We start from the raw sequence: 26,602 nt of genomic DNA, 5'->3' as shown, positions 1-26,602 counted from the left end.
CATCTAAGACCCACTTCATGAGATGGAATCCATACCTGGCACTGTTAAAGGGGCCAAGAACCTGTTGCTGGCAGGCCCCAGGCTCAGTAGAGAACACAGTATTACCCTGCTAAATGAGCATAGTATAAAACTGACTCTCATGACATAGTGCTAAACCTGTAGCCAGAGCATCTCTCGGTCCGCATGAGAGAGGCTTCCAATGGATAGCAATCAACACAGAGGCGGCTAACAGGTCAACTTGCAGAGAAGGTGAGACTGTGGAGGGCTCAGCCCTAAATGGGACATACATATCACAGTCCTACCCTCAAGGCTCAGTATCTTCTCAGAAGAGAGGCTGGAAAGATCATAAGAGCCGAAGGTGATTGTTAAAACCAAGGAAACCATGTTTACCAGCTATATCTGGGCAGTTGCACTTATGAATACACAGTGATCATGACAGAATGCTCAAGTCTGAGCAAGCTCTCGCCAGGGGAAATCCCAATATAGAGGGGGAAAGGCAGGTATGAAATCCCACTAATATCCGAGGAGAGGAAAGGTTCATTTTCTATAATGATGTGACACCTGGTAGGTCAACCACACACCAGGGCAGGGCCCACTCCCAAGCCTAAGTAACACAAATTGGCCTCAAGGGGGAAAGAAAAGAAGAGGAAATCCCAAAGTACAATGGGAATGGATGGGAGAGTGGAGAAGATGGTTATGGGGGAGTCAGGAGAGGGGCATATACATTCAAAGTATATCATATAAAATTCTCAAAGACTTAATAAAAATATATTCTTTAAAATAAGAAAGGCTAAACTTAGCCTCATCAACTGCAAACAATGCTTATCCACAAACTTATCTTTAACATTGAATCATCTTTTCGAAAGCTGAAATTCAGGAAATGTTAAGTAACTGCACTGTTTGGGATCTTAGAAGCTTCCATTAAGGCTGTTTCTCGTCAGCCTTTGGAATAAATATAGAACTTTACCCAATCAATATTTTTTGACCACTCAGTAGGCGTTAAGAATGATCATTGTATTGAAGCAAAGACTCAAATGGCTAATTTTGTCCCCACAATTTTAAAAGAAAATTTGGCAGCTTTTAAAGCAGATTTTAAATGCAAATGAGATCACTTAGTGCAGGAAGCTCTCTGGAGCTCAGGTGGCTCCTGTGTCCTGGGCCTGGAATTGGTCCACCCCCATGTGGGAAGATGGATTTCCTTCCATGCAGGTGTGCTTGCTTCTTTGCTTTTACCTCTTCGGTTTGCATATCAAATACTGACTCTGTAATCCCAGAAAGCCTGGGCCTTTTCTCCTGATTTTATCCTCCTCCAATTCTCAGCTCTCAGCTCTCACACAGTTTACCCCTGCTCCCCGCCCATCAGCAAAGCTTACCTGAGTAGGAATGTTGGGTGCCCACGCTGGACTGCTCAGAGGTGCCCCCAATAGCACAGATCCCTTCCTTCTTGTTGATGGCTTTCCGGAAAGTTTTGGCAACCTCGGTGCTTTTTAGGCCATGGAAGACCTGTAAAACCATAATATGTTCAGTTCATTTAGTTTTGATTTTTTTTTGGGGGGGGGGGTGGACAGGTATAGAGGAATGTTATTTAGAACACTGTTTGGCAAGAGATCATATCCAAAGACTTTCTAGGTCTATGTGATCTGGCTGAAATACAAACATGACTTTAATCCAGGAGTCAAAGGCAAATAGATCTGAGCTCAAGGCCAGTCTGGTATAGAGCAAGTATCAAGTAAAGAAAAGTGTAGGTGCAGGCATGGTGGTACATGCCTTTAATCCCAAATGAAGGTAAAGTTAGTTTGTAGAAGGAAGCACCCATGTTTGAAAGTGATGTTTAATTGAGTGGCAGAAAAGGTGACAAAATCAGAGAAGATTTGACAGAATAGATATGTCCAACTCTCACAAGGAGAGAAAAAGAAAGCTACTTAAAAGGCAATTTTACAGAGAGAGGAGACAGTTTTACCAGGACAGTAGTAGAGAGATGGGTTGCAGAGAGAGAACTCAGGTAAAGACAGAATGAGCCAGAAAATGAGAAGAAGCCAGAAGATTAGAGCAGATTGCTGAGTTAGTTTGAGGCCAAGCAGAGCAATTCTGGGCCGAGAGAGAAGCCAGATTAAATAACTCAGCTGGGTGAAGAGTTTGAGCCAGAACAGCTGAGTTGAACCAGCCAGCTCAGAGCTCAGAAAGAACAAGTAAGGGTGAGCTTATTAAGCAGTAAGTGTCAGAGGCTGAAAACAGAGACCTAAGTTAGGTTGTGCGGAGGCTAGAAGCTTCCAGGACTAGGCCTAGGTTAGCAGAAGGAGGCAGTTAGCCTCCCTGACAACAACTGAGCCAGGAGAATAAAAGTTACTTTTACAAATAGGGCCTTATTATACAGCTTAGGCTGGCCTGGTGCTCACTATGTAGCCCAGGTTGGCCTTGAACTCGAAGCAAATCCTCTTGCCTTAGGTTCCCAAGTGCAAGCATGACAGAGGTGGACTACCACACTCTGGTGGTTTGACTACATAGAGCCCCATAGACTCATGTGTGTGAATGCTTAGCCCATAGGGAGTGACACTATTAGGAGGTGTGGCCTTGTTGGAGTGCGTGTGGCCTCACTGGAGGAAGTGTGTCACTGTGGGGCGGGCTTTGAGGTCTCTAGTGCTCGAGATATGCACAGTGTGACACACAGTGCCCTGCTGCCTTTAGATCAAGACGTAGAGCTCTCGGCTTCTTCTCCAGCCCCGTGTCTGCCTCTGTGTTGTCATACTTTCCACGTGATGATAATGACTAAACCCGTGAGACTGTGACCCAGACCCAGTGGTTTCCTCTAGAAGAGTTGTCATGGTCGCGGTGTTGCTTCACAGCAATAAACTCCTAATTAAGGTTTTAGTTTAACACACCCAGCTAGAGTAAGGCATTTTTTTAGAAACCCAAGCTGAAGTCAAGAAAACCACAAAGGGGGAGCCGGGCGCGGTGGCGCATACCTTTAATTCCAGCACTCAGGAGGCAGAGGCAGGTAGATCGCTGTGAGTTCAAGGCCAGCCTGCTCTACAAAGTGAGTCTAGGACAGCCAAGGCTACATAGAGAAATCCTGTCTTGAAAAGCAAAAAAAAAAAAAAAAAAAAGAGAGAGAGAGAGAGAGAGAGAAAGAAAGAAAAAGAAAAACACAAAGGCAAGACCATAACTATGAACCAGGAAGGGGTGGCCGACTCTCTGGATACTTAGTGACACTGAGAGTTCAAGTTTCAAGTGCGTCGCCTTGAATTCAGTGTATTACGCTCACCTTGATAAACTCATCAAAGCTGATCTTCCCATCTTTGTCCAGATCACCCGTGGCCATCAGGTTCTCTGTGATCTCTCTCACGCGGTACCCAGGCAGAGGCAGGCAGGCGGCCTTGAACAAGTCAGTCAGCTCATTGCAACTGATGTAGCCGTTGCCATCAGTATCTGGAATGCGAAGGATTGAGTGAAGCTTTCGGGGCAACTCAGACAGTTCTTTAGAGAAGCAAGAGAATCCCAGGCGACAGGTGGGGCTGGAGGGAGATGACTTAGCCACGGGTTTCAGCCTGACCTAGGCAGAGGCAGGAGGCCGTTGCTTGTGGATCCAGACAGTCACATTACTTCCAACACTCACAGTAAACGGCTCATGACTTCAAAGCAGAGCTTTCTGTAAATACTGTACGCTAACCAATTGCGCCACTGGGCGCTTTCAGTAACATGATATTTAGAAACTCGTGCGTGCGTGTGTGTGTGGGGGGGGCGATACATAGGCACGGAGGTCAGAGGACCACCGTGGGTGTTGTTCCTCAGGACCCATCTTGGTTTTCAAGACAGGGCTCTTAACACTGCAGCTGGAGTTTACCAATTGGCCTGACTAGCTGGCCAGCAAGCCCTAAGGGGTCACCTGTCTCCACTGCTGCCCCAGGCTAGGATGGCAAGTGCATACCACCATGCCCAGCATGTTATGTGGGTGCTAGAAATCAAACTCAGGTCCCCGTGCTTACGTGGCAACGTTTTACAAACTGGGCCATCTCCCTATTTCTGCAACCTTTCGGAATTCTTAGAGAAACTCAGAAGGAAACCACAACCTTAGTGGTAAGGAGTTAAAGAACATTAAAATAAAGGAAATCAAATGAAAGCAGGCAGGATGTGAATAGTGACTCTGCAGAGAAAGGCTGCAGGTGAGAAACAGTCAAGGTTCCCCGTTCTGACTAGGAAGGAAGTGTTTTTCTCAAGCCCTGTCTTTCAGAAATCGGCTCTCCCAGGTTCGCAACCTTTCTAATGCTGTGACCCTCTAACACAGTTCCTCATGTTGTGGTGACCCCCCCCCCACTCCCCCGCAACCATAACCTTACTTTCATTGCTACCTCATAACTGTAATCTTGCTAGTGTTAGGAACTATAATGTGAATACCTGTGTTTTCCGGTGGTCTCAGGTGACCCCCCCCCCGGGAAAGGATAGTTCGACCCAAAGGGGGGTCGTAACTCACACGCTGAGCACCCCTGCTTCAAGCAGCTCACGGAGCTACTCACTAGAGAATGGTGCGAGGGGGTGTCAGGGCCACTCACCGACTTTGGCAAAAGCCTCTCTGAGCTCCATCATTTCTTCATCAGACACTGATCCTCGGGCCATTTTCACTGCTTTAGGTGACAGACCTAAGAGGAGGGGGACAGAGGAGTGAGCGCTGTGCATCTTAATTCTTGTTAAGTCCAGAACAAACACTGCTTATTAAAGGAAGACACGTTCTTCCTCATCCTCCGTAACTTGTGGCCATCTTTCAGAACGTGCCAACCTCCCACACGGGGCCATCAGAGCCAGCTGTCTACAAGTTCTCCCTCGGAGACGCCTTCTTACATGGTGAGGGGGTGCTTATTTTTGGCCCTTGAATCTGAGCTGGCTTCAGGATTTCTGCAACAATAGGAAGGTGGTGGAAGTACACCCAGGACTGGGAATTCCCACCTGTTTTACTTTGTAATATTCATTCTTGGTCTGCTCGTACTTTGTTGAACCCCCCCCCCCCGACCTCCCTGCCCCCACCTCCACCCTCGTTCTCCTAAGGAAGCCACCTGAGGAGGCCAGTGTGAACCTCCTGCCCCAATTGTACTCTGAGGCAACATTACAAAGAACAGAGAAGGAGGCGGTAAGATTACTCTATTTTGGAGTAATTTACCACATAGAAATATATAATTAAGACATTTTTAATAAGTATCTTTACACGTACCATCATTGATTATCTTTTAAATTAATGCTTGGCCAAGCAGAAAGATATGCTTTATAAACTCAAAGAGTTCCGTGCATAAGTTTGACCATGCTTAGTCAAGGGTGAAGGAAGGAGGTGACTTTTTAAAAATTCACATATGAAAATCCAAAACTCATATTTACATGTTTTCTCAGAAAAGCTTGCTGAGCAACCTGCTAGCCCCGTGCACCACTGCTGCCCTCTAGTGGGCAGAAAGAATGAAACGAGGAAAATGAATTCCCATTCCCAGCTCCTTGCTAATCCACAGGTCAGCACACATGTCAGTGGGGCGTCCACTGAAGCCGGCTGGATTCCCTGCAGGGGACGTTGTAAATGGAGTGGGAAGTCAGAAGATGAGATGTGTCCAAATATCATTTCATTCTGACCAGTTAGCTGAATTATCTATTTTAAAATGTTTTACATTATGGCAATTTCTTTTTTTTTTTTTTTTTTTTTTTTTTTTTTTTGGTTTTCACATCTTTCTGAGGTGCTGTATTTGTTCTCAATGATAAATGACATCCACACACAAAAAAGCAAATGTTTTAATAATAAAACCTATGGGTCAAACTGCATGACACTCAACTTTGCAGATCTGCACCCATTCTCTACCAATATGAGAAATATGAGAGTGAAGCTCTCCTGCCACGTACAATACCAGTGGCTTCGAATTTTTGCTACCCAATCTTTTGTTAATAAAATTCTTACATGTAAATGAAAATAAACAAATATCTCAGACCACAAAAAGGTAAGCAAATAGAAACAACAAGTCTGAGAGTGCTGCCTCAGAAGCTTCGACTGTGCCCTGCCCACGCCATCTTCTCTCCTTATCGCCATATGCATCTGTGGGAACCAGAGACATGTATGAAAGACCAGAAAATTATCTACATAGTTATGCTTTAACTCATTTATTTTTTTTAAACAGTCCCATTTTCTTTCTCTTTTTTATAATGTATTTATTTTTATTGTATGTGCATTGGTGCTTTGCCTACATGTATGTCTGTGTGAGGGTGTCAGCTCTTGGAGTTACAGACAGTTGTGAGCTGCCATGTGGGTGCTGGGAATTGAACCCGGGTCCTTTGGAAGAGCAGTCAGTGCTCTTAACCACTGAGCCATCTCTTTAGGCCTTTAACTCATTTAAAAAGCCTTTTTATTACCTATTGGGAATTTATTGTATTATCACTGGCCTTCCGTATCTGACCAGACAGTGGTGTGACAGGTTCTCTGGAGGAACATAGGACACACTGAAGGCTAATTGTGCGAACAAACACACCCTCATTCACAGAGCCCAGTAAATCCTAAGCGACACCTACTAGCGATCTGACCGCCACCTTCCCTTCATTCCCTCTCCTTTTCCACCCCTCCCCTCTTACAATCATTTCCCCAAAACTCCTCTGATCCAAGTTACAGAGACCTAGCTCCAAGTCAAGGGAATCACAGACGCAGCGAGTGGACACAGGGAGGAGTTTCAGTGGTCAGCAGATGCCTAAAACCAGCCTCACTTTGCCACAAGTGGCTGAATATCACAGTCTAGTTCTCTAAAAGCTAATGCTAAAAGAACAGCAGGCTTTCAGGAAGATTCTTATCAGGGCATTAAGAAGAGGGCATTTGAAGGATGCACTATATTTTATTGTACCCCCAATGACACTCAGTATCGGCTGATGGTGGATTAGCATGGCTATTTCCATTTTATAGAGGAGGACACAGAAGCTCAGAGAAGCTAAGACTCCCACCTCTGCAGCATTCCAACTCTCAAGTCACCCCCGCACCCCGATCCCAGCTGTCTACCCAAGGCTCCAGTCCACACCCTCCCACTCTTTGTAGACCCTCTTCTCTCCACTCGCTCATCCCTCAGCAATCCCTCATTAGTATCTTGAATACCTGGCCGGTGGGAGATTTGAACAGTAGCACCGCGAGCCCGGCTGCGAATTGCAGAAGAGGAAGTTTGCCCTTCTGTGCATTATGCAACCATGGCTTCTGTTATAGGACAGTTGTCATAACTTTTCTAAATTATTGTAACTGCGTTGGCTCATCTCTCCTTTATACCAACATGGCACATGCACACTCACCGCTCCCCCCACGATAGTGATTCCTGGGGGTCACATCACAGCTGGTCTAGTTCTACAGCTGGCAGGCCAAGCTTATTAAGACATACTTGGCTCATGGGTGTCCATAGCATGAGATAGGTTCTTACCTGCTTTATGAACAGCTACCATGAGCCACGCCCTGCTGTTTATTTCAAGTAAAGCGTGACCCTGTTAGTTACCTTAAAGCACAGCACAAAGACTAAGAGTGAGGAGAGTAAGCAGGGTTGTGGGATCCACACCTGGCCCTACATTTTCACAGAAGAGTGTCTGATTACTGCACATTGTAAGAGGCTGCTGAGAAGTTTAGCTAGACATAGGAATTAGGTTGCACTGTGTCAGAAACAGAACTGAAGGATTTGGTGGGATAGCTTAGCAGTTAAGAGCGTACACTACCCTGGCAGAGGACATGGATTCGGTTCCTAGCAATAGCTCACCAACACCTGTAACTCCAACTCCAGGAGACCCAATGTCCTCTGGCCTCACCTGTACAAATGTGGTGCACATAAACTCACACAGGCACTCACATATGTATAAATAAAATAGAAATAATTTTTTAAAGAATGAAGCAACAAGAGATCCATAGCACTGGGTAAAAAAGAAACCCCAAATATCATGGTACAGCGAAGAATAAATATTTGATCATAAATACCTCATGTCTCCTTCGTTTGCATGGCTCATACAAACTAAGCCCTTAAAGGAGAATAATGGAGAGCGTGTTAGCCAAGAGTGGTGGTGCACATCTTTTATCCCAGCACTCAGGAGGCAGAGGTATGAGGAGCTGTGAGTTCGAGGCCAGCCTGGTCTAATGACTTCCAGGACATCCAGGCCTGCACAGAGAAACTCTGTCTTGAAAAACCAAAACAACAACAACAAAATAAAACCATCATGTTGGTCAGGAACAACCACCTAACATAACACCTAATAATATTCTCTTCAGAGTTTTAGGAGAGGGAATATCAGCTTGGAGATGCAAAAGTGGCTTCATGTTTAAAAATCCTCAGGTCTACTGGGACTCTAGGTGAGAGAAGTATGGGAGAATGGAAAAATAGAAGGATCCAGTGGGTCCTAGAAACCTACAGGGAGAACATCAGGATGGGAGCAACTGGGCCCAGGGGTTCTGCTCAAACTACTGCACCAACCATAGACAATACATGCAGTAAACATTGAACTCCTACTCAGATCTATCCAATGGACAGGACATTCTCCACACTTGAGTGGAGAGTGGGGACTGGCTCTGACACAAACTCTGGTGCCCCATATTTGACCACTTTCCCTTGGTGGCATTCAGAGAAAGGATAGACAGGCTTCCAAGATGAGACTTGATAGCCTATGACCATATAGTGGAGGAGGAGGTCCCCCTCAGTCATTGACATAGGGGAGGGGAGTAGGGTGAAAGTGGGAGGGAGGAAGGATTGGGAGGATACAGGGATGGGATAACAATTGAGATAATCTAAATAAATTAATTTTTAAAAAGGAAATAATTTTAAAAATTCTCAGGTCTTCAGTAGTTCGATGGCTTTGAGGAAAAAAAGAAGAAACAAACAAACAAACAAACAGAAGGGGGTTTATGTAGTGTAAGAGGTGGACAGGAGAGGGGAGTCTGCAGGTGACAGCAGTTGATGCGGGCTATTGTAGGGCCCAGATTTGCACAGATCATCACATTTCTTGTACCTTCACCCTGAGCAGTAGGAACTAGAAACACAAACCCCACTTTTAGAGAAAGGGGGAGCATCAGAGGAAGTTTATTACAGCATTCTGACTTACAGGCGAGGAAACTGATATGCAACCACGTAAAATACTTCCTCTGGGCGCAGATGCTCAAAGGCCACACCCTGCTGGCGTTCTCAATGCAGAGAAGAGAAGAGAGAGCTGGTGCTGGTACCCCTCAAAGGGTCGGGGAAGTCTTTGGCTAAGAGGAGACCCTTCATACTAATTGAACTGAGCACAGTGTGCAGCAGACAGCGCTTCTGCAGAGCGAGGCAGGATGTGATGAATGTTACAACAAGCAGCCCGGCCACATCTAAGGAGGACATCTCCGCAGCAGCATCTAATTTTAGATGTCTTACATAGCTTATGTGTTTGCCTGAGGCAACTGTGCCCGTTATTCATGCACATTTGAAGGGTGGGCCAGCTTATCACCTATTAGCCAGGTCCCTAGGGGAAGATGTCACTTTGCAATACTAGCACAATATAGGCGACAATAGAGGGTCATACATACTCTGGTATCTGGAGCCCCCAAGCACCCGGGGGTGGGGGTGGGGTGGGGGCCTGAAGAAAGAATGTGTGTGTCTTCCAGGGCATGAATGAGTATTTTCAAGCTAGCTTTACAGGACCCTGCACTGAGTATGTCCAAAGTAGTTAGTCATTTCTTTTTTGGTGCTAGGGCCTACATATGTCCACCACATGGTCTACAACCGGGCTATGGTCCCAGCCCCGACCCATGCCCTCCCTTCTGTTGGTACATTTAATTGCATTTTACTTAGTGTCAAGGGGCGGGTATATGGGTGTGGGCGTGCCACATTAAACAGGTAGGGGCAAGAGGACAACTTGAAGGAGTCCTTTCACCATGTGGGACTCGGGTCGTCAGGCTCAGCCTAAAGCACCTTTCCCCTTTTTCAGGACTGCATCATGTAACAGTGCCCTGCCAGGAACCATTTTAATCAACAGTCAGGCCAGGAACTTCATTTATGAATCACTACCCAAGTCATAGATCTAAGGAGACAAATCTCAAATCATTTATCTGGGTCGTTCCTGGCTGCTAGTTTTTCTTCCTGTGAGAACGTCAGCCCTTTAGATCAATCGCTGTAGAATCCCAAGATAGTTGGCTAAAGAGATCACTAGGTTTTCTTTTGGTTTTAAAAAATTTAAGACTATCCTTTAGCTCAAGGAAGTCCCAAGCTGCAAAAAGCCACAAAGTCTGCTTTTTCTTTAAAGATGACAAGGTTTTTGTCTTTGCTTGCTTCCAGATAGAAGATGTTCCCCCAGACGGGTCATGGCCAGTGACTGAGAGAATGAGTTATTACCAAAGTATTTGGCTCAAATTTCCCAAAGTCTGAATAGAGAAGCCATTTTCAGGTTCTTACCATGGCACGAAGTGCTGAGGGCTTTGCAGGAGAAGACAGCTCCTCTAACTGAGTGTCCACTTGGGACTTTTTCAGCGGTTCAGAACAGATCCCTTAAACAGCAAGAGGAGGGACAACGGCCTGTCCTGAGGTGATACTCAGGACACTCCAGCTCCATTGGTGCTGAGAATAGGGACAGTGGTGACCAGATATCAACCTGCCAGAGTCCTGGGGCATCTGCCATCCCAGTATCACGTGAGCGAGGAGCTGCCCTGACTGTGCCCCACTTTCCTTGCAACTTGACTCTGTAGGTGAAGGGAAACTGGAGAATTCGGATCCTAGGTCCCGGTTGCATCTCAGCAGCCTCGGGACACCCGTAGAGGAACTACAAACCTTCTAGATGCTCTCATGAACTGTGAATAATCAGAAACACACCAAGTGCGGCTTAAGATGACCAAGGAATGAAGCAAAAATATCACATAATTCTGTAGCAGAAGAAAACATTCCTGCAACTTAAAAGAGAGAAAAAAGGTAGTGGCTTCTGCTTGGTCCTGCCCATTCTGTGTCACAGGGCCGCCCTCAGGAGAGCTAACAAAGAGTGTACAGCAACTTATTCCATGTCCTTGGATACCAGGTCTGTGTGCTAACTTTCAAAACAAGGGAGACTCTGAAAATAACAGTTTTTAAATGACTTTGGTTTGGTTTCAACAATTAAATTATAGGGATTGGAGAAATGGCTCAGTGGGTGAGAGCACTGGCTGCTCTTGCAGAGAACCCAGGTTTGATTTCCAACACCCAGAGGACAGCTAGCAACGGCCTGTAACCCCCCTCCCCCCGAGTAACTCCAATTCGAGGTGACCCAACTTCCTCTTCTGACTTCCACAGGTACCAGGCACACAAGTGGCACACAGACACACAAGCAGGCAGACATCTGAACATAAACCTTTTTAAAAAATGAATTCAATTACAAATGGTCTCAGATATAATTGGTCACTTAGCGAGTTCTTACAAGTCCTTGTTATAAAGTTAAACCTCAAATTTGACCTTTTTTTTTTTTTTCTGCAAATACACCAGTTTCCCCCACAGGCTCTTCCAGGGTACAGAATCCTTTCTCTGCAGCCTGTGACCTGAAGGCCTCAGGGAAGAAGACATAGGAGTGCTGTCACAGCAGGCCTGGCCTGTGTAAACACCATTAGAAAAGCCCCAGGCCACAGCACTCTGCCAAGCTCCCCAGGGTGGTGCTCTGGAAGCCTCTATGGGCTGGCTACTTAGTTGAGGAACTTCTGAAGCTATAGGGACAGAACCAAGCACATAGGTCCCCCCAGCCCTAGCTCCAACTCAAGGGACCACATTGCCCGACCTGTCCTTCCCAGAACATCCCCCAACACCTCTGCTCTCTACCAAGTTATCCAAACCAAGCTTTGTAAGCAAGGGTGATACATCAGGCGGGAGCTTGAGGAAACCGTAGTACCTCAGCATCCTTCTCCTTCCCTAGGCTACAGTGCTACCCCTGGTACTAGCCTCTTGGGAATCCACAGCTACTTTTCATCCTCCCTTCTAGCATGGGGACATTAAGAGCCATGCTTCTCTCTAGCTCAGGGCACGCCAAACACATTTGTTCGAAGAACTGATATCAGCAAGAAACTTTTATCACCTGAATATCAAACACCACCCACTCATCCTTTCGCTCCCACTTGGATGACTGTGTGCAAAACTCCATTCTAGTTTCTGGGAGATGCAGGAGGATGGGCGTACAAGAAACCCACAGGCTAGAGCTTCATGAAGGCCACAGACAGCTAAAGGTCAAGCTTTGAGTGTTAGCACATAGATGGCGATTAATGTAGTGCAAAACGGTTGACACAATGAGGCTTTCTGGAGCGCACGAACACATGAGTGAAAAGGTTAAACATAGACCTTTGAGACTTAAAAAAAAGAAAAAGACCATAGGAGCAATTAAGCATAAAGGTTTATATAAAATTAAAATAACATGCCAGATATCATGGCAAGGACCCATAAGCCTATCACACAGGAGACTGAGGCAAAAAGACCTCCATGAGTTTGAGGTCAGCCTTTGCTACATGGTGAAAGTTCTAGACCAGTCAGTACTACCCTGTCTCAAAATACAGAAATACAGATAAAGGCAAATAAAATTATCAAATACTAAAACCAGCTCACACAATTCACTAAATGAACACGTTCGCCAGGTGAGTCTCAACTGAAGTATCGGGCAGGAAGACTGAGAAGTTGTGTCCAGGCTCTCATGAGGAGACCCTGCCTCCCTCCTGGCTGTGTAGCTTGTTCTCTGGCCCTTGGTCTCTTCATCCATAAATTGAGAGAGGGAGTCCCTTCCATGTTAAAAGTCTCAAGATTCCACTCAGTAGCTGATCAGCGAGCATGTAGACTAGAGGCACGCATGCAGAGAGTTAACGCAGCTGGTGTAGGTGTCCTCAGGAGCAATGGCTATACCCCAGAGGTGTCTTCCTAAGAAGGGAGCAAATGAGGGAGAGAGCCTGGCTCCCAGGGGCCAGTCACTGTCCCTGCTCTTACCTCATCAGCACATAGGGCTGTTCCAGATGCATCTCCTCACGGCCCCCAGGCAGATGCCCCCTGTTCAGCTGCCCAGTGGAGCAGTGCAGAGGAGAAGAACTGTCCAAGTGGCCTGTGGGATCTATTTTCTGGGATGTCATCACACACGCAAAGGACAAGCCAATCCAGTTCACTCCTAGCTTCTAGGCAAGACAGTGAACAGACTGTCCCAGAAAGAGAGCCACCTAGTATTTTCTTTTAAAAGACCCAAATACGGAAACTCTATAACCTCTCTGGTGTCTCATATCCCTACCTTGTAACCTAAATCTTTTCTGGTGCAATTACAGGTCCTTCCTTCTTGGGCTTAATCTCTGGAGGGACCACGGGGGCTGTTCAATTCATAAATCTCCCACCCTGGTGACGCTTTGTCTTTTTTTAGACGCTAGTTCAGGAGTTGATTTTCCAACACTTTAAGCAGCCCGCTTTGCTATCTTTTGAGTTTGTGCCAACTCCGTCAACCAGCAAACATGAGAATATCCGAGTTATAGATATAGATAGAGAGTTATAGTTATAAAGGGCCAAGAGATTTCTGAAAGGGTTAAAAACAGACCTGTTATGTGGTCTCCCTACCTGCTACCCAACTATTGGGTATTTACCAACAGGAAAGAAAACTATTGGGTTAAGAGATCTGCACGCCCATGTTACTACAGTACTGTTCTTGATGGCCAAGAAAGGCCAAGCATGGCAGCATACAGTATAACGTCAGTACCTAGCAAGAGGAGGCAGGAGAACGGTAAGTTGAAGGCTAGCCTGGGCTACATAGTGAAGTGCTCCCTCAAAGGAAAAAAATTGACCAAGAAATGGAAACAATTTAAATGTCTATTAACTGATGCCTGGATAAAGACAACATCATGTAAGTGTGGTGGTGCTATAAACGCCATGGAATTATACTCTTTTAAAAAAAATAGGGAGAAAAATGCTTTGAGTGCAAGAAGACAGATGAACCTGAAGACAGCTAGAGAAAGACAAACACTACTTCATCTCACTAATGTGCAAAGTCTTTTTTAAAAAGTTGACTTTATATAAGTTGAGAGCAAACCAGCGGGTAGCCTAGGCTGAAATTGCTGGTGGGGGGCTCAGCAAATACACTGTCACAGTTGCCTGGAGGAATAAATTCAGGAGATGTGCTCTGAAGATGGTGACTTCAGTAGATAACAGTATGCCATAGTTTTGAAAAAAGAAATACATACTATTTCATATGTCAGCTAAAAACCAATTCGGAGGAAAGCATTTTAAAAGCAAGAGTAACAGCCGGGCGTGGTGGCACATGCCTTTAATCCCAGCACTCGGGAGGCAGAGGCAAGCAGATCGCTGTGAGTTCAAGGCCAGCCTGGTCTACAAAAGCGAGTCCAGGATAGCCAGAACTGGTACACAGAGAAACCCTGCCTCAAAAAACCTAAAATAAATAAATAAATAAATAAATAAAAACAACAGTAACAAACTATAAAAGAAAGCCCTCCTCATCTAAGTGATGAGGAGTATGGGGGGGCTCCTCATAATACCTCCGCAAAAGTAGCCAAGACTAACAGTTTATATAAAGAAAAAGCATAGAACCATAGATGGCAATGGTGGCACGTTTACCACACTGTAATTTGCACATCAGTAACGAGTATGAAACCCATTCTCTGGCAATTCTAAATGTGTACACTAAGCAGAACTCATAAATCTGGGCCATTATCCCTTCAACTGACATCACCAAACCCCTGCTGCACCCCAGGCCTGTGTTAGACACTGAGACTACAAAAGAAAGATGTGATGTGTTCCCTAAGGAAGACAGATACACCCCTCACTGTAGAATCTAGATTCCCAGGAAGAATTTGTTCCCCTGGAGAGAGATAAAGACAGCCCCCAGAGGAAGACGCACAGTGCTAAGGCTGAAATGTGTCCCTCAAAGTCACGCGTTAGGAACCAAATCCAGAATGTTGCAGTGTTGGAGAGAGGCCTAAGGACTGTGTAGTGCAGAGTCCTTGTCAGCCTAATTCAGTGTGGCAGGAATCTCCTTCTGGTGGGACTGAGTTGACCTGTCCTCACCCTTTCTTGCCTGGGTTTTCTTGCCTTTTGCCTGCTAGCATGGGATGAGGCATGGGGATTACAGGTAACCCTTCACCCTTGCACGACTTCCCAGCCTCTAACACGGCAAGAAACGAGTCTCTCTGATGTATACGCTACCCAAGCCTCAGGCATTTTAGTCACAGTGTCACCAAATGAACTGAGAGGCTTAGATTCAACAGATGTGGAGGAGATTTCTCGAAGGCCAGTCAACCTTTCCCCTCTTTTACTTGGGCTCTTTGACCCAGAGCCTCTACAGATGCCTAGTCATCTAGTGTCAGAGAAAACAGTTGTGAGACAAAGTGGGAAGACCTGGATGACAACAGCGGCAGCTAATGTCTGCTGAACGCCGTATCAGCGTAAGGATGCTGGGATCTCACCACAGCTCCATGGAGCATTACTGACGGGGTGAGGTTAAATGACTAGCTTAGGGTCACGCAGCTGTGAACTGGAGGAGGCGCATCACTTTCCAAGTGCCCTGGCTACCACATTCCTGTATCTGTTGTCTGCCCTTCATCAGAGTGACCCAAAGGGAAACTCCGTAAGTTGAAAGCCCCAGTGTCGCGTTGATTGTATTCCTACACACTCGGGCCTGGCACTCTCTGGGGGAAATTCTAAATGTCTCTTCTCTAAAGTTCTTCAACATCTTAAAGGAGGTGTTAAGACCAGCAAGGCCACCACCAGGCTTGGTCATCCCTGCCAGTGTCCTCATGGCTCCCACAGAGAAAGGGATCCTATATTTGGGAGTCCTGAACACTTTGGTTATCTGCTATTGTTGTGTGAAGCAGACGTCTTGTCTTGGGTACTGGAAACATAAAGACACCTCCAGGGGACGCACAATTGAGTGAAAGGAAGTCACCATTAATGTGAAAGGCTACACTACCCTGAGTAGTTTAAAGATGGCATCGTGGTGCTGTGAGAGCACAGAGAAGGAAGTCCTGGATTCTGCTAGGCAAGAATTGGGGAAGAAAGGGAAAGAATAGAGGAAGGGTTTGGAAGGAGAAAAGATGGGGAAGAGGAGAGACAGACAGACAGGCAGGCAGACAGACACAGAGAGACAGAGAGGAGGAAGGAGAGGCAGGAATAGTGAAGATGGGGGAAGGAGAGACAGGGAAGGCTGCCCAGAGAAGGCAATAGCACTTAGGGACTCACTGTGGAGCTTTCCATGGAAACAGAAGGTAAATGGAAGGCAAGCAAAGCATACAGAGATGGCCGAGGCTGGTCCTGTGTGGCTGATGTCAGGGACACTGGATGCTGAACCCCACAAAAAGGAAGCACGAGAGAGTGCTTCTCTTGTTTCTAGAAGGGGCCCATCAGTGACCTGGACTATACTGCAGTGCTATGTCCACACAGTGCAGGTAGGAAGAGGCAAACAAAATGCTTCCACCTAGAGCCAGTTTGCTTGGTTTGCTTCCTCCTTAGAACACAGTCTCTCATCAGAAAACACTGCTCGGAGAAGAGGGAACTAGAAATGCCAGAATTGGGAAAATGGGGCCCATGAGAGAGTCGAGAAGTGAGTCAGTGAGTAGTCTGAAAAGAGAAGTGGGAGGTCCCCAATCTTTGTGTGGTCCAACTAAGAATTCAAGAACCTAAAGATTTGGTCAGGGGGAGGGGGAAATCCCCAAATCTTAAGAGACACATAAAGGAAATGGGGGTGGGGTGGGCGGGGAGAGGTAATTGTTAAAAGAAAATGCAAGGATCAGAACTTTTGCAAACTCATCTTAGGGAGCAGAGTTCCTTTATAGTCTACATGTAAGAAATATTATAGCCAATGCCCTGAAGTTATACTTGATTGTGTACACATTGTGTGTGTGTGTGGTGTGGTGTGGGTGTAAATCGATGTTTTACACCATTGTCTAGCTCTAGAAGATCTTGGCATGCCTTGCTTTGGCTCCTATGCCAGTTCCCTGCATAGCCTTGGATGCCCACAGACTGTGCAGACCTGGCAGGTGGTACCAGAGGCTGTCAGCATTGATATTGACTAAGCTTATTGTAAGGGTCTCTGAGCTCTGGCTTGCCTGAGACACCCACATTGGAAAGTACATCCTAACAGTTGAGGAAGTGTGGCCAAGCTTGGAAAACACACAGTGATGTTAAGAAAAGCCCAAACCACATTCATCCTTGAGCCAGGAGCCATAAGAGTGCATTGGGCATCTGAGATAAAGCCCCGTGGTGCACCTCTCCCCTACCCTTGGGTACACCAAACGTTCTGAGCAAGTCCTGTTGGCCTGCACTGCAGTTCACCCTGTTTGTTTAGTCCCTAATCTCTAGGCACTTTCTATATTCTAGTGTGACCTGAGAGCCAGTGACCACATTTGTAGTTTATCAATGGCAACACATGCTCCCATTTATTCTTAATAATGTCCCTTCATTCTCAATGTGCCCAGTAGAGCTGTTCCTTTAAAATCTCTGATGACAAGGCCAATTACACACACACACACACTTGTGGGAGGAGGGAGAGAAAGAAGCCACAGAGAGTTGGCAAGTATTTACTAACACTAATTTATGATGGGATGTTTCTTCTGTCAAACTTGTAAGTGTCACAAGAGGGAAATTTGAGTGGCTACCTAATGTAATCTAATCCTTCCATAACTGTCGGACTTTGTGTCATAAACCCTCAAGCATTTATTTGCCTGCTCACAAATATGTTTGTTAAACCAGTAGACGCACCCAGAACAGAGCTGGGATCTCTTACTGCTAGGAAATGTGGCGTGAGGAGCAGTCATTCAACGCTCATCCCCAGACAGGAATTCTTAAGACTTATTGTCAGGTGGCACCTAAGTCATGGTAGAGAATACAGAGTTTCCTACATAGATGAGGATGGACCCTTCCTCCTTACTCTCCAGCCTCAGGCTCGGAGTGTTGGGATGATAGGCACACACCACTCTGCCTGACTACAGTGGAGTTTAAAATTTAATTATTCCTATTTAACATGTCTGAGTATTTGTGCCTGCATGCATGTGTATACACCCTGTGCATGGCTTGTACCTGATGAGGCCAGAAGATGTCATCAGATTTCCTAGAACTGGAGTGACAAAAAGTTTTGAGATGCCTTGTAGGTGCTGGGAACTGAATCCAGGTCCTTCACAAGAGCAGCAAGCGCTCTTACCCTCTGACCTGGCTCTCTAGCCCCCAACAATGTAGTTTAAATAGACACCGTTTGCACTTAAAATGGAAGGGGCAACTGTGAATCTTGATTCAATGAGAAGCAGGATGGTTTGAGCATCGTGAAGAGAGGCAGAACTACAGACATGAGGGTGGTGAGGACTGCCTGACATGAGGAGCCTCTGCTGCCACCCGAGGCTATGGTGACTTTTCAGCCCATGCTGCTACTAAGGTCCATGTCTAGCTCCATTACCTTGAAGCAGCAGGTGTGTGTGTGTGTGTGTGTGTGTGTGTGTGTGTGTGTGTGTGTGTGTGTGTGTGAATGTCTGTGGCCCATGTTACCACCAAAGGCCATGCAGAGACCCCTGGTCTGGGCTGTTTCCTGGGACTAAGTTGATGTCCAAGGTTTCATGGAGCTGGCCCTGTCCCTCTCTGGCTTTGGCACTCCGGAGATCTGGCCCAGTCCCTCGCCAGCTGTAGCACTTGGGTGAGCTAACCAGGGTAGAGCTAGAGAGCTGGCCCTGGTGGTGTGGGCACAGGAAAGCTGGCAGGCCTAGATCCAGGGCTTTTAGTTGGCCCACCCCAACATCTGCCCTATCTATGAACTGCTGTAGTGAGTAAAGGAGCCAGTCCTATAGATCAAAGCTGCAGGATCTCCATGACACAGGCAACAACAAGATAGCTGAGAGGAATCCCAGTGAGTATCCAATATTGATAGAGCAACAGAAGCCAGAGGCCTTGAACCGGACCAGTGACTCAAAGCAATGAACATTCCAAGTAAAGATGTGTGGACAAGAGAGAATACTATGTGACGCACTGCAGTTTTCACGGTGAGATGCTTGCTTATTTATTCATTTTTAATGGTTTAAAACTTTGGGGGTTGTGGGATGAGGAGATGAGTGGGATTAGGGTACATGATATGAAATTCATAAAGAATCAATTAAAAGTTAAAATAAAATAAATTGGCCTCAGAAGTTCTAGAGATTTTCAGTTTTTGAAATGGTCAAAACCAAAATGAATACAGGCTGGGCATGTATCCCAGCACTCTGGGAAGCAGAGGCAGACGGATCCTGGTGAGTTCAAGGCCAGCCTGGTCTACAAAGCTAGTCCAGGATAGCCAAGGCTACACAGAGAAACTCTGTCTCAAAAAAACAAAACAAAACAAAACAAAAACAAAAAACAAAAAAACAAAAAACAGAAGGAATCCAAATCTGTATCCATTTACTCCCTTTCTACACATTGTACCTATTTTTTTTTCCATGAAGAAGGATACAAGCCCTGATTTAAAAATTTGTAAAATAAGAGCCAGTGAGATGGCTCAGTGGATGAAGCCTCTTGCTGCTAAGCCTGACGACCGGAGTTCTAGTCCTGGGAACTTCCTCTGTCTCCATGTACGTCATGGAATTCACACATATATACAGAATAAAGACATAAATAAGCAGTTAAAGAAATAACTCGACAATGATGGTGCATGCCTTTAATCCCAGCACTCAAGAGGCAGAGGCAGGCAGATCTCTGTGAGTTCAAGGTCAGCCTGGTCTACAGAGTGAGTTCCAGGACAGCCAGGGCTACACAGAGAAAACCTGTCTTAAAAAAAAAAAATAGAAAGCAAAACAAAAAGCTGTAAAATATTTACAAGCTTCTAAAAACCAGACATTTGTACAAAATTGGAGCTCCCAAAGAGCTTTAGGGGAGTTTAAGGCCCCCAAAGAACAGGCAAAACCACCCAGTTAACAGAGAACTGAAATGTCCCAACTGTAATTCTCAGTAGTCAGAAGACAGAAACAGAACTAGGGACATGTTGATGAAAAATTTCCACATGAAAGATAATGAGGCACGGGGAAATCTAAAAAGTTGCCATAGTACATACTAGCCTTCACCATTCCAAAGAGGAAATTAAAAAAAAAAAAAAATCAACACCATTGGAAGTTTTATGAATAGCCAGGAATAGTGCCACACACCTTTAATCCCAGCACTCAGGGAGGCAGAGGCAGGGGCATCACTGTGAGTTCAAGGCCAGTAGGGCTTACAAAGTAAGTTCAGGACAGCAAGGCTACAGAAACCCTGTCTCAAAAAAACAGAAAACAAAAAACAAACAAACAAGCAAACAAAAAAAGGAAACAGCATGGACAGCTCGATTCAGTTTTAAGATGAAAAAGGGGATCTCTTCAATGGAAAAGTATACGCCTGCTTTCTTCTCCTTTACTTTCTCCTGGTACCTGTTACCCCTATTTCTCCCTAAGGAATTTATTTCACCCTTGTCCTTCCTTGGGTGAAGGTGATTGCTAGGATTTGATCTGAAATGTTTGAGCAGTTGGTCTCCAGATTTTGATGCCGTTTCTGGAGGTTGTGCAAACTTGGGGTCTAGGGCTCGGCTAACTGAAGTGAGTACCCTGGGGTAGGCCTTGCAGGTGGTATCTGTCTTTGGCTCTGGCCCAGCCTGCCTAGGTCTAGATGTGAATAGATCAGTCTGCAAGTTCCCAGCAGTACTGGCCCAGAGGTTCCAGATGCTCAGCCTTCCGTGCCCGGGTGGAACAGGAACCGGCAAGGGGGAGACAGAACAGACGCCTTCACCCTTATGTCACTCCTGTCAGTTATTTATCTGTCACAGCTCTGATAGAAGTCGCCGGTTGCACACCCCTTAGCCAAAACACTTGGGACCAGGAGTGCTTCAGACCCCAGAGTTTTGTAGATTGGGGACTGTTTGGGTGACACCTATCCAAAAGTCTTGAGATCTGGAATAGTCCGGAGTCTGAAACTTGCTGAGAATGAGATCATCATTCAAGATGTTTTGACTTCCTGAGCATTTGGATTTCAGTCGGGCAGCTCAGCTATGAGCCTGTGCTGCCAAGGAGCTAGAAGGACACATGCTTTAGAACTTAACTTTACAGTTAAGAAGAAGACAACGGCTAATGCTAATCAGGCCGGAGCTACGACACATAGGGCCATATACAGATATCACAGAAATAATTTCAGGTAGTTCTTTACCACATTGATTTGCAGACACACCTTGGATAAATTTTGATGATGGCTGTTAGAATAAGGAACCAAATGCAGGTTATTAAATACCAGGCAGTTATCTCATTAGGCCACTTCCCTCTGGAAAGGGTAAGCAGAGGAAAAAAAAAATGATGTGAGCATCTGCAATTCATGTGCTTAACTAACCCAGTACCAGAAGCTGGTCCTCAGCTCTGCCACTGTGGAGAATGCAAACTCTGATGCCCAGACAAGTTTAGCTACTAGTGTGTATGTGTGTAAGAGAGAGAAAGGCCGAGGGGGCGGGGGGGGGGGGGGGAGCTTCTTGTAACTTGTGCTAAACTAAAATAAGAATCAATGCTGCAACCACAGAGCCACGGCTTTGCTAGTTCCTCAATTTAACATCTTCGCTTTTCCTTCCGGGGGAGGGGGCTGGCCGTGTTTCAGAAATGGCCTTTGTACAGCTTGTAAGTGGGACTGACATAGAGGCCTCCCCGAAGCTGAGGACAACACATTTTTACTCACTTAGTGTGCCACTTTCAAATTCTGCTCTTCCACTCAAACAACTTTTCATTTGTGAATGGTCTTTAGAGTGCTTATATTTGGCAACTGCTGTATAATTGTAGGTAGAGGCGCTTGGATGTACAGATTAAATTAATTTATTCATGATTGCCAGCCACACTCCACTAGGAAATGTGAAGGCTGCTTAACCTAAGCCACACTCCTATCTTCTAAGACTAAGAACTTTTGCAAGACTTTAAAGGAAAAGATCATACTGTGTGGTCTGTACATTGTAAATACCAAGAACAGTCATGCACACAGGATGATGAGGCGCAGGCAGGTGGTGAGGACGAGGATAGGGATGACACCAGAACAGTCATAAAAGTGGTCACGCCACAGCTGCACATCTTCAGGCAACGTTACAACCGCCCGAGCTCAAATTTAGACCTTAGGCACACGTACGCATTGCAGTTTATTGTTTGTTTTTTGGACTGTCTCTGGAATCCAACAGTTGTTGATACAGGACTCACTCAATCATAGAAAGTTAAACAAAACACACAAGCAAACAAACCTGTTGTCAAATATGAAGAGGACGCCAGTATTCACCTCCTGGGATTGCAGCGATGACTAAACGCTTTCTTATGGTTAAAGCCCTTAGAGAAATGCCCAGCTCTAAGTAAGGGTGCATTAGCTCTTCTTAGGGTGATAATTGAAATTCCTCCTCACCACCTCTCCCTCCTCCCTCTGGTGCTCGCAGTGCCTTACAAGATGGAGCTGTTGTGCAACGGATGGGAAGACAGATGCAATGATGGAAATTGACAAACCGAAACAACAGGAAGAGTGAGCGGTAAGGACAGGAAGTTGAGTCAGAAGGAAGCAGCGGAGGAAAACAACAAGGAGATGCCGTTTGGAACACCACGGCTTCAGCAGCTGGAGCAAGATTCCCCGAGGAGACGGATATCTAGTCAGGAGGCAGCTTCCCTACACTTCAGAGAGCCACAGTGTCCTGATGTCAGAGTGCATTGTCTTCTAGTGAAACAGGGACACTTGAAACCGCCAAGTCTGTTGGCCGATTAGTTACGTATTTTGATGGGATCTAACTTCAGCTTTTATTTCAGCATTGTTCAGGGTACAAACTGAATCATGTCATTTCACTGAAGAATCTGTGAACTGGGAACCAACCACTTAACCCCTATAGCCCTCCTCCCCAAAAAAAATTCCTGGGGAGAAATTTAAATTAATCTAAAATATGTCATTCTGCTCTAACATCTGTCATTAGTCAAAAAGTCCAATAACTTTATAATCTGAACTTAAAACTTTTAGCTCTTCTCAAACATGAGCTAAACAAGGGAATTTCTTAATTTTATCTTATTTAGTGTTATGCTGAGATGTGATTGTTATCATCCCTGTATGTGAAGAGGAACCTTCACACTCCTTAGGTAGAAAAGAAAAGGTGACTTTAGAATTTTCCAAGAACAATACAGAGTGACTGAGTAAAGGTTCTGGCATGTGTCCTTATGTTCATTGTCATAGACAAAGGCCTATCTTGGGGATATAGCTAGGTAGTATGTCTCTAACTGTTTCTAAAATAAGGTGACACACTATTGTCATTTATTTCTGAAGGCTAAGGTCATTGTATAATTTCTTACACTTCTTGAAAGTTAATGTCCACTTGGTGCTGTGAGTAAGGCCTTGGGAAAGATGCAGAAAGACAGCTGTAATGCAGTAATTACTGCTGCATCTTCCTGCATCATGGTCGCTATGAGAACTCAGCCAGCACTAAACTGAGAAGTGAGATCAGAGACTTTCATGTTATGTAACAAATTTATTTTTGAAAAAAATACATATGACAAATGTTCATTTCAATCAACAGCTTCAGCAACTCTATGTACCAGGAGAGATAGAGAAGGAACTTGGATCTGTGAGTGTGGCAGGACAGAAAAGAATAATAATTAAGAAGATACAATCAATGCTATACTGACCCCAAGGCACAGCATTAGGCAACCGTTAGGCCTGGCCGTCAGTGGAGGAAGCAACAGTCTGTGTTTCCAAGTGGCTCTTGAAAAAACTCAGAAGACTTACAGAGAACACCATTAAAGAACTAGAGTGAAATGGAGTGAAACAGCTTGGAACTTTCTGGTGGCTTGCGGTCTAGTGAGCCCAGAACGTGGGTAGGCAAGACAGGGAGGGGGAGGGGAGAGGCTCAAGTAGAAGGAAGTGGCATGAAATAAGGCTGAGGAAGTGGGCTGAGGCAAATTCGTGAAGGTACAAAAATTCTTAGCAAAACTGTTAATGAATCATCCCATGTTACATGAAATCTGCCAAGGAATCAAGTTATGAAAATCAAAATCCTTTGGGGTGTCTCTGCAAATTCTCTCTCTCTCTCTCTCTCTCTCTCTCTCTCTCTCTCTCTCTCTCTCTCTCTCTCTGTGTGTGTGTGTTGTTTCTATCTCTCTGTCTCCCCCTCCCCCTCTCTCTGTCTCTGTCACACACACACACACACACACACACACACACACACACACACACACACACACACAGAGCTGTGTTAGATTCTCTGATCTGCTTCAGTGATGAAAGCTTCTCCCAGCATGCTTCACGGGAGGTAGCTGCTCCCCCTCCCCCACCCCCCCACCCACCTCTGCAGCCAGCACAGTCAGCCCAGCGCTTGAAACCCAGGCAGCCTCCTGCCCCACCCTGACTCTGATGACCTTGCATCAGTAACTGCAACACCTAAGCCCAATCTGATAACTGAAGGCCCTTGAGAGGATTCCAAGAAATCATGTGGCTACATAAACTAAACACTTAGAAGTAACCACGTTTGTTGCAGTCAGCTCTCCATATCTTGTGTACACAAACTCAACCAAGTTCGGATGGAACATCTTCTACAAAAGCTGAGTGTGCACAGAATACCTACTGACGCATTCTTACCATTGCCAAGTCGATACAACAATTTACACAGTGGTACTTGCTCTGTTCTAAATTATACGTGACTAGGCATGTGCAGCTTTAAGGACCTGTAAAGGTCCTCTTCCGGTTCTAATTTAAACGAGCACGCTAGAATGAAACGTTACTCACTGGCTGTCCTTCTCCAACAGGTTCCAAGATAAAAGTACCGATCAAGTTAAAACACTGGAATGCTTTCCAACATTACTGACTGTTGCAAGTATAACATACAAAAGAGATAAAATTTAAAGCACTTCTACCAGACAGAGACTGCTAATGAAATGTCTCTACAAGCACCCACCGCAAACCACCGCACAGTGCCCTCATTGGCGCCGAGGCCCGGAAGAGCCGTCCCTCATGCCTGTGCTTCAGAAATGCAAAAGTGGCTGGCATTACCTCCGCCATATTCATTCATTTTTATCCCTTCCCAGATAGATGGGATGCATACTGACATCCTTTCATCTCTTTATTTCCTTCTCATTACTATCACTGATTAAAATGTTTAAAGTATATCTTTTCAGCATTTTCCTGCCCTTAAACCTCTCCTGTCACATTCCTGCTCTTTCTGGGTTGGGTTTTGTTTTGTCTCCACTTTGAAACTAGCCAGGTGAGCAATGCAAGGGAAGACTGTTGGTCACACTCTGCAACTTGCAGAAATTCACATTTAAAGAAAAATGATGAATTCCATTTACATTTGGCCACAGAGACATTCGTTTTTTTAAAAAAAGCTATCTTTTAGAACCCAGTTGTGAAAACTTCCTTATAAATCTGACCCCAAGGTGTGTGTTGACAAGCTACCACATTTTTCCTAATGGAGAGTTTTGCCTCTGACTTGTTTTAAGTCACCCTGCCGGCATAGTTCTTGACAGAGACACTGGGTTTCAGCTTGGTTGTATCATCTGTGCAGGGTTTGACTGAAAGAGATAATCAAATAAAAGCTGATAGATGCTACAATACTTCGAAGCCTTGTGCTTCAGCAGTTTAAAAGAATGTCCCTTGTAGGCAGGAGGCTTTCCTCCAGCAGTTAGCAGGGCATCCATTTCTATGGCCTTCAGCCTTAACAAATAACCAAGCCAGCCCTACAAACAGTAGCAGGAGCCAACACACAGATTGCTTTTGCTCTTAGAGACGACATGACAAACAGAAGACTTCTCGTCCTATGTAGTCAGAAAACACAGGCATTCAAAACCCCGTTGTCAAAAATCATTCTCAGAACCAACCCACGTCTGTTAACAAATGACCTAAGATGTTAACGGGTCCATTAAGTGACTATAAAGGAAGCTTTTTCTCCCCCCTAAGACAAACAACCACAGAAGCTAAAATTAAACCACCCCATTAGTATTCTGTGCAGCACAGTCTAAATGATCAATATACACTTTCCCCGAAAACGTTTTAAAGTTGACCAAATCAGAGTAAATAGCCTTCTTGAAATAGTGCAACTGGCAGGTAGCAAAACACAGTTTGGCCTTAAAGATGGGGAAAAGCGACTCAGTTTTTGGGGGGAGCTGATAACTGCAGAGAACTTTGGCAAGAAGCAAGCCAGAGAAACCCCCCCCCCCCATAAACACACACACACACACACACACACACACACAGAGCCACTTCAGGTGCCTTCAGGTCCCCAACCGTTAGAGAAAGGCAAGACACACTCAGAGGACAGGTGCTCAGTCCATTCCAGGCAAACTCCCCAGCCCCAGCAGCAAAGCCCCAAACACTTCCAACCAAGCGAAGGGGCAAGAAGCAACTTTACCTTCTAGAGAAACCGTCCTCAGTAGCACTGCTGTGTGGTCAGAAAGTCCAGTCCTTCAGATCTGCAGAGCACCCTGTCAAGTAGGGCTGTGTGGTCACAAGGCAGGAAGTAACTGCAGTGGCAAATCACCAGGCAGGAAAGAAATAGATTTTGTCTTTATAAGGACATTTTACTCAACATTTGTTTTCATGTCTCCTCCCACCCGCAAATCACCTGACAACAGGTCACAGTGAAATCCAGAAGCCACCTTCCACTTCCTCTTCCCCATGAGCAGTTTGCTCTCCCTCTGGGTCTCTCAGGAGGCCCTGGGCTACTTAAACCCTTC

General features: G+C 45.5%; 1 protein-coding gene across 3 annotated transcripts in view; it reads right to left on the bottom strand.

Annotated features, from left to right (window-relative positions):
* Lcp1 (lymphocyte cytosolic protein 1) overlaps positions 1 to 26,602 on the bottom strand; it is a 95,315-nt gene that overhangs the window by 30,656 nt on the left and 38,057 nt on the right. For all 3 annotated transcript variants that reach the window (XM_051160837.1, XM_051160836.1, XM_051160835.1), the window contains 4 exons: positions 26,278 to 26,389; positions 4,548 to 4,634; positions 3,263 to 3,426; positions 1,374 to 1,503 (listed from right to left, as the gene is read on the bottom strand). In XM_051160837.1, the coding sequence (XP_051016794.1) occupies positions 1,374 to 1,503; positions 3,263 to 3,426; positions 4,548 to 4,611 (358 nt within the window). In that variant the 5' untranslated portion in view covers positions 4,612 to 4,634; positions 26,278 to 26,389. The remainder of the gene's footprint in view (positions 1 to 1,373; positions 1,504 to 3,262; positions 3,427 to 4,547; positions 4,635 to 26,277; positions 26,390 to 26,602) is intronic.

The sequence above is a fragment of the Acomys russatus genome, chromosome 18 (assembly GCF_903995435.1).
Source record: "Acomys russatus chromosome 18, mAcoRus1.1, whole genome shotgun sequence".
Taxonomy (NCBI): domain Eukaryota; kingdom Metazoa; phylum Chordata; class Mammalia; order Rodentia; family Muridae; genus Acomys; species Acomys russatus.
The sequence above is the reverse complement of the archived record's forward strand: the minus strand, read 5'-3'. Positions and strand labels throughout refer to the sequence as shown.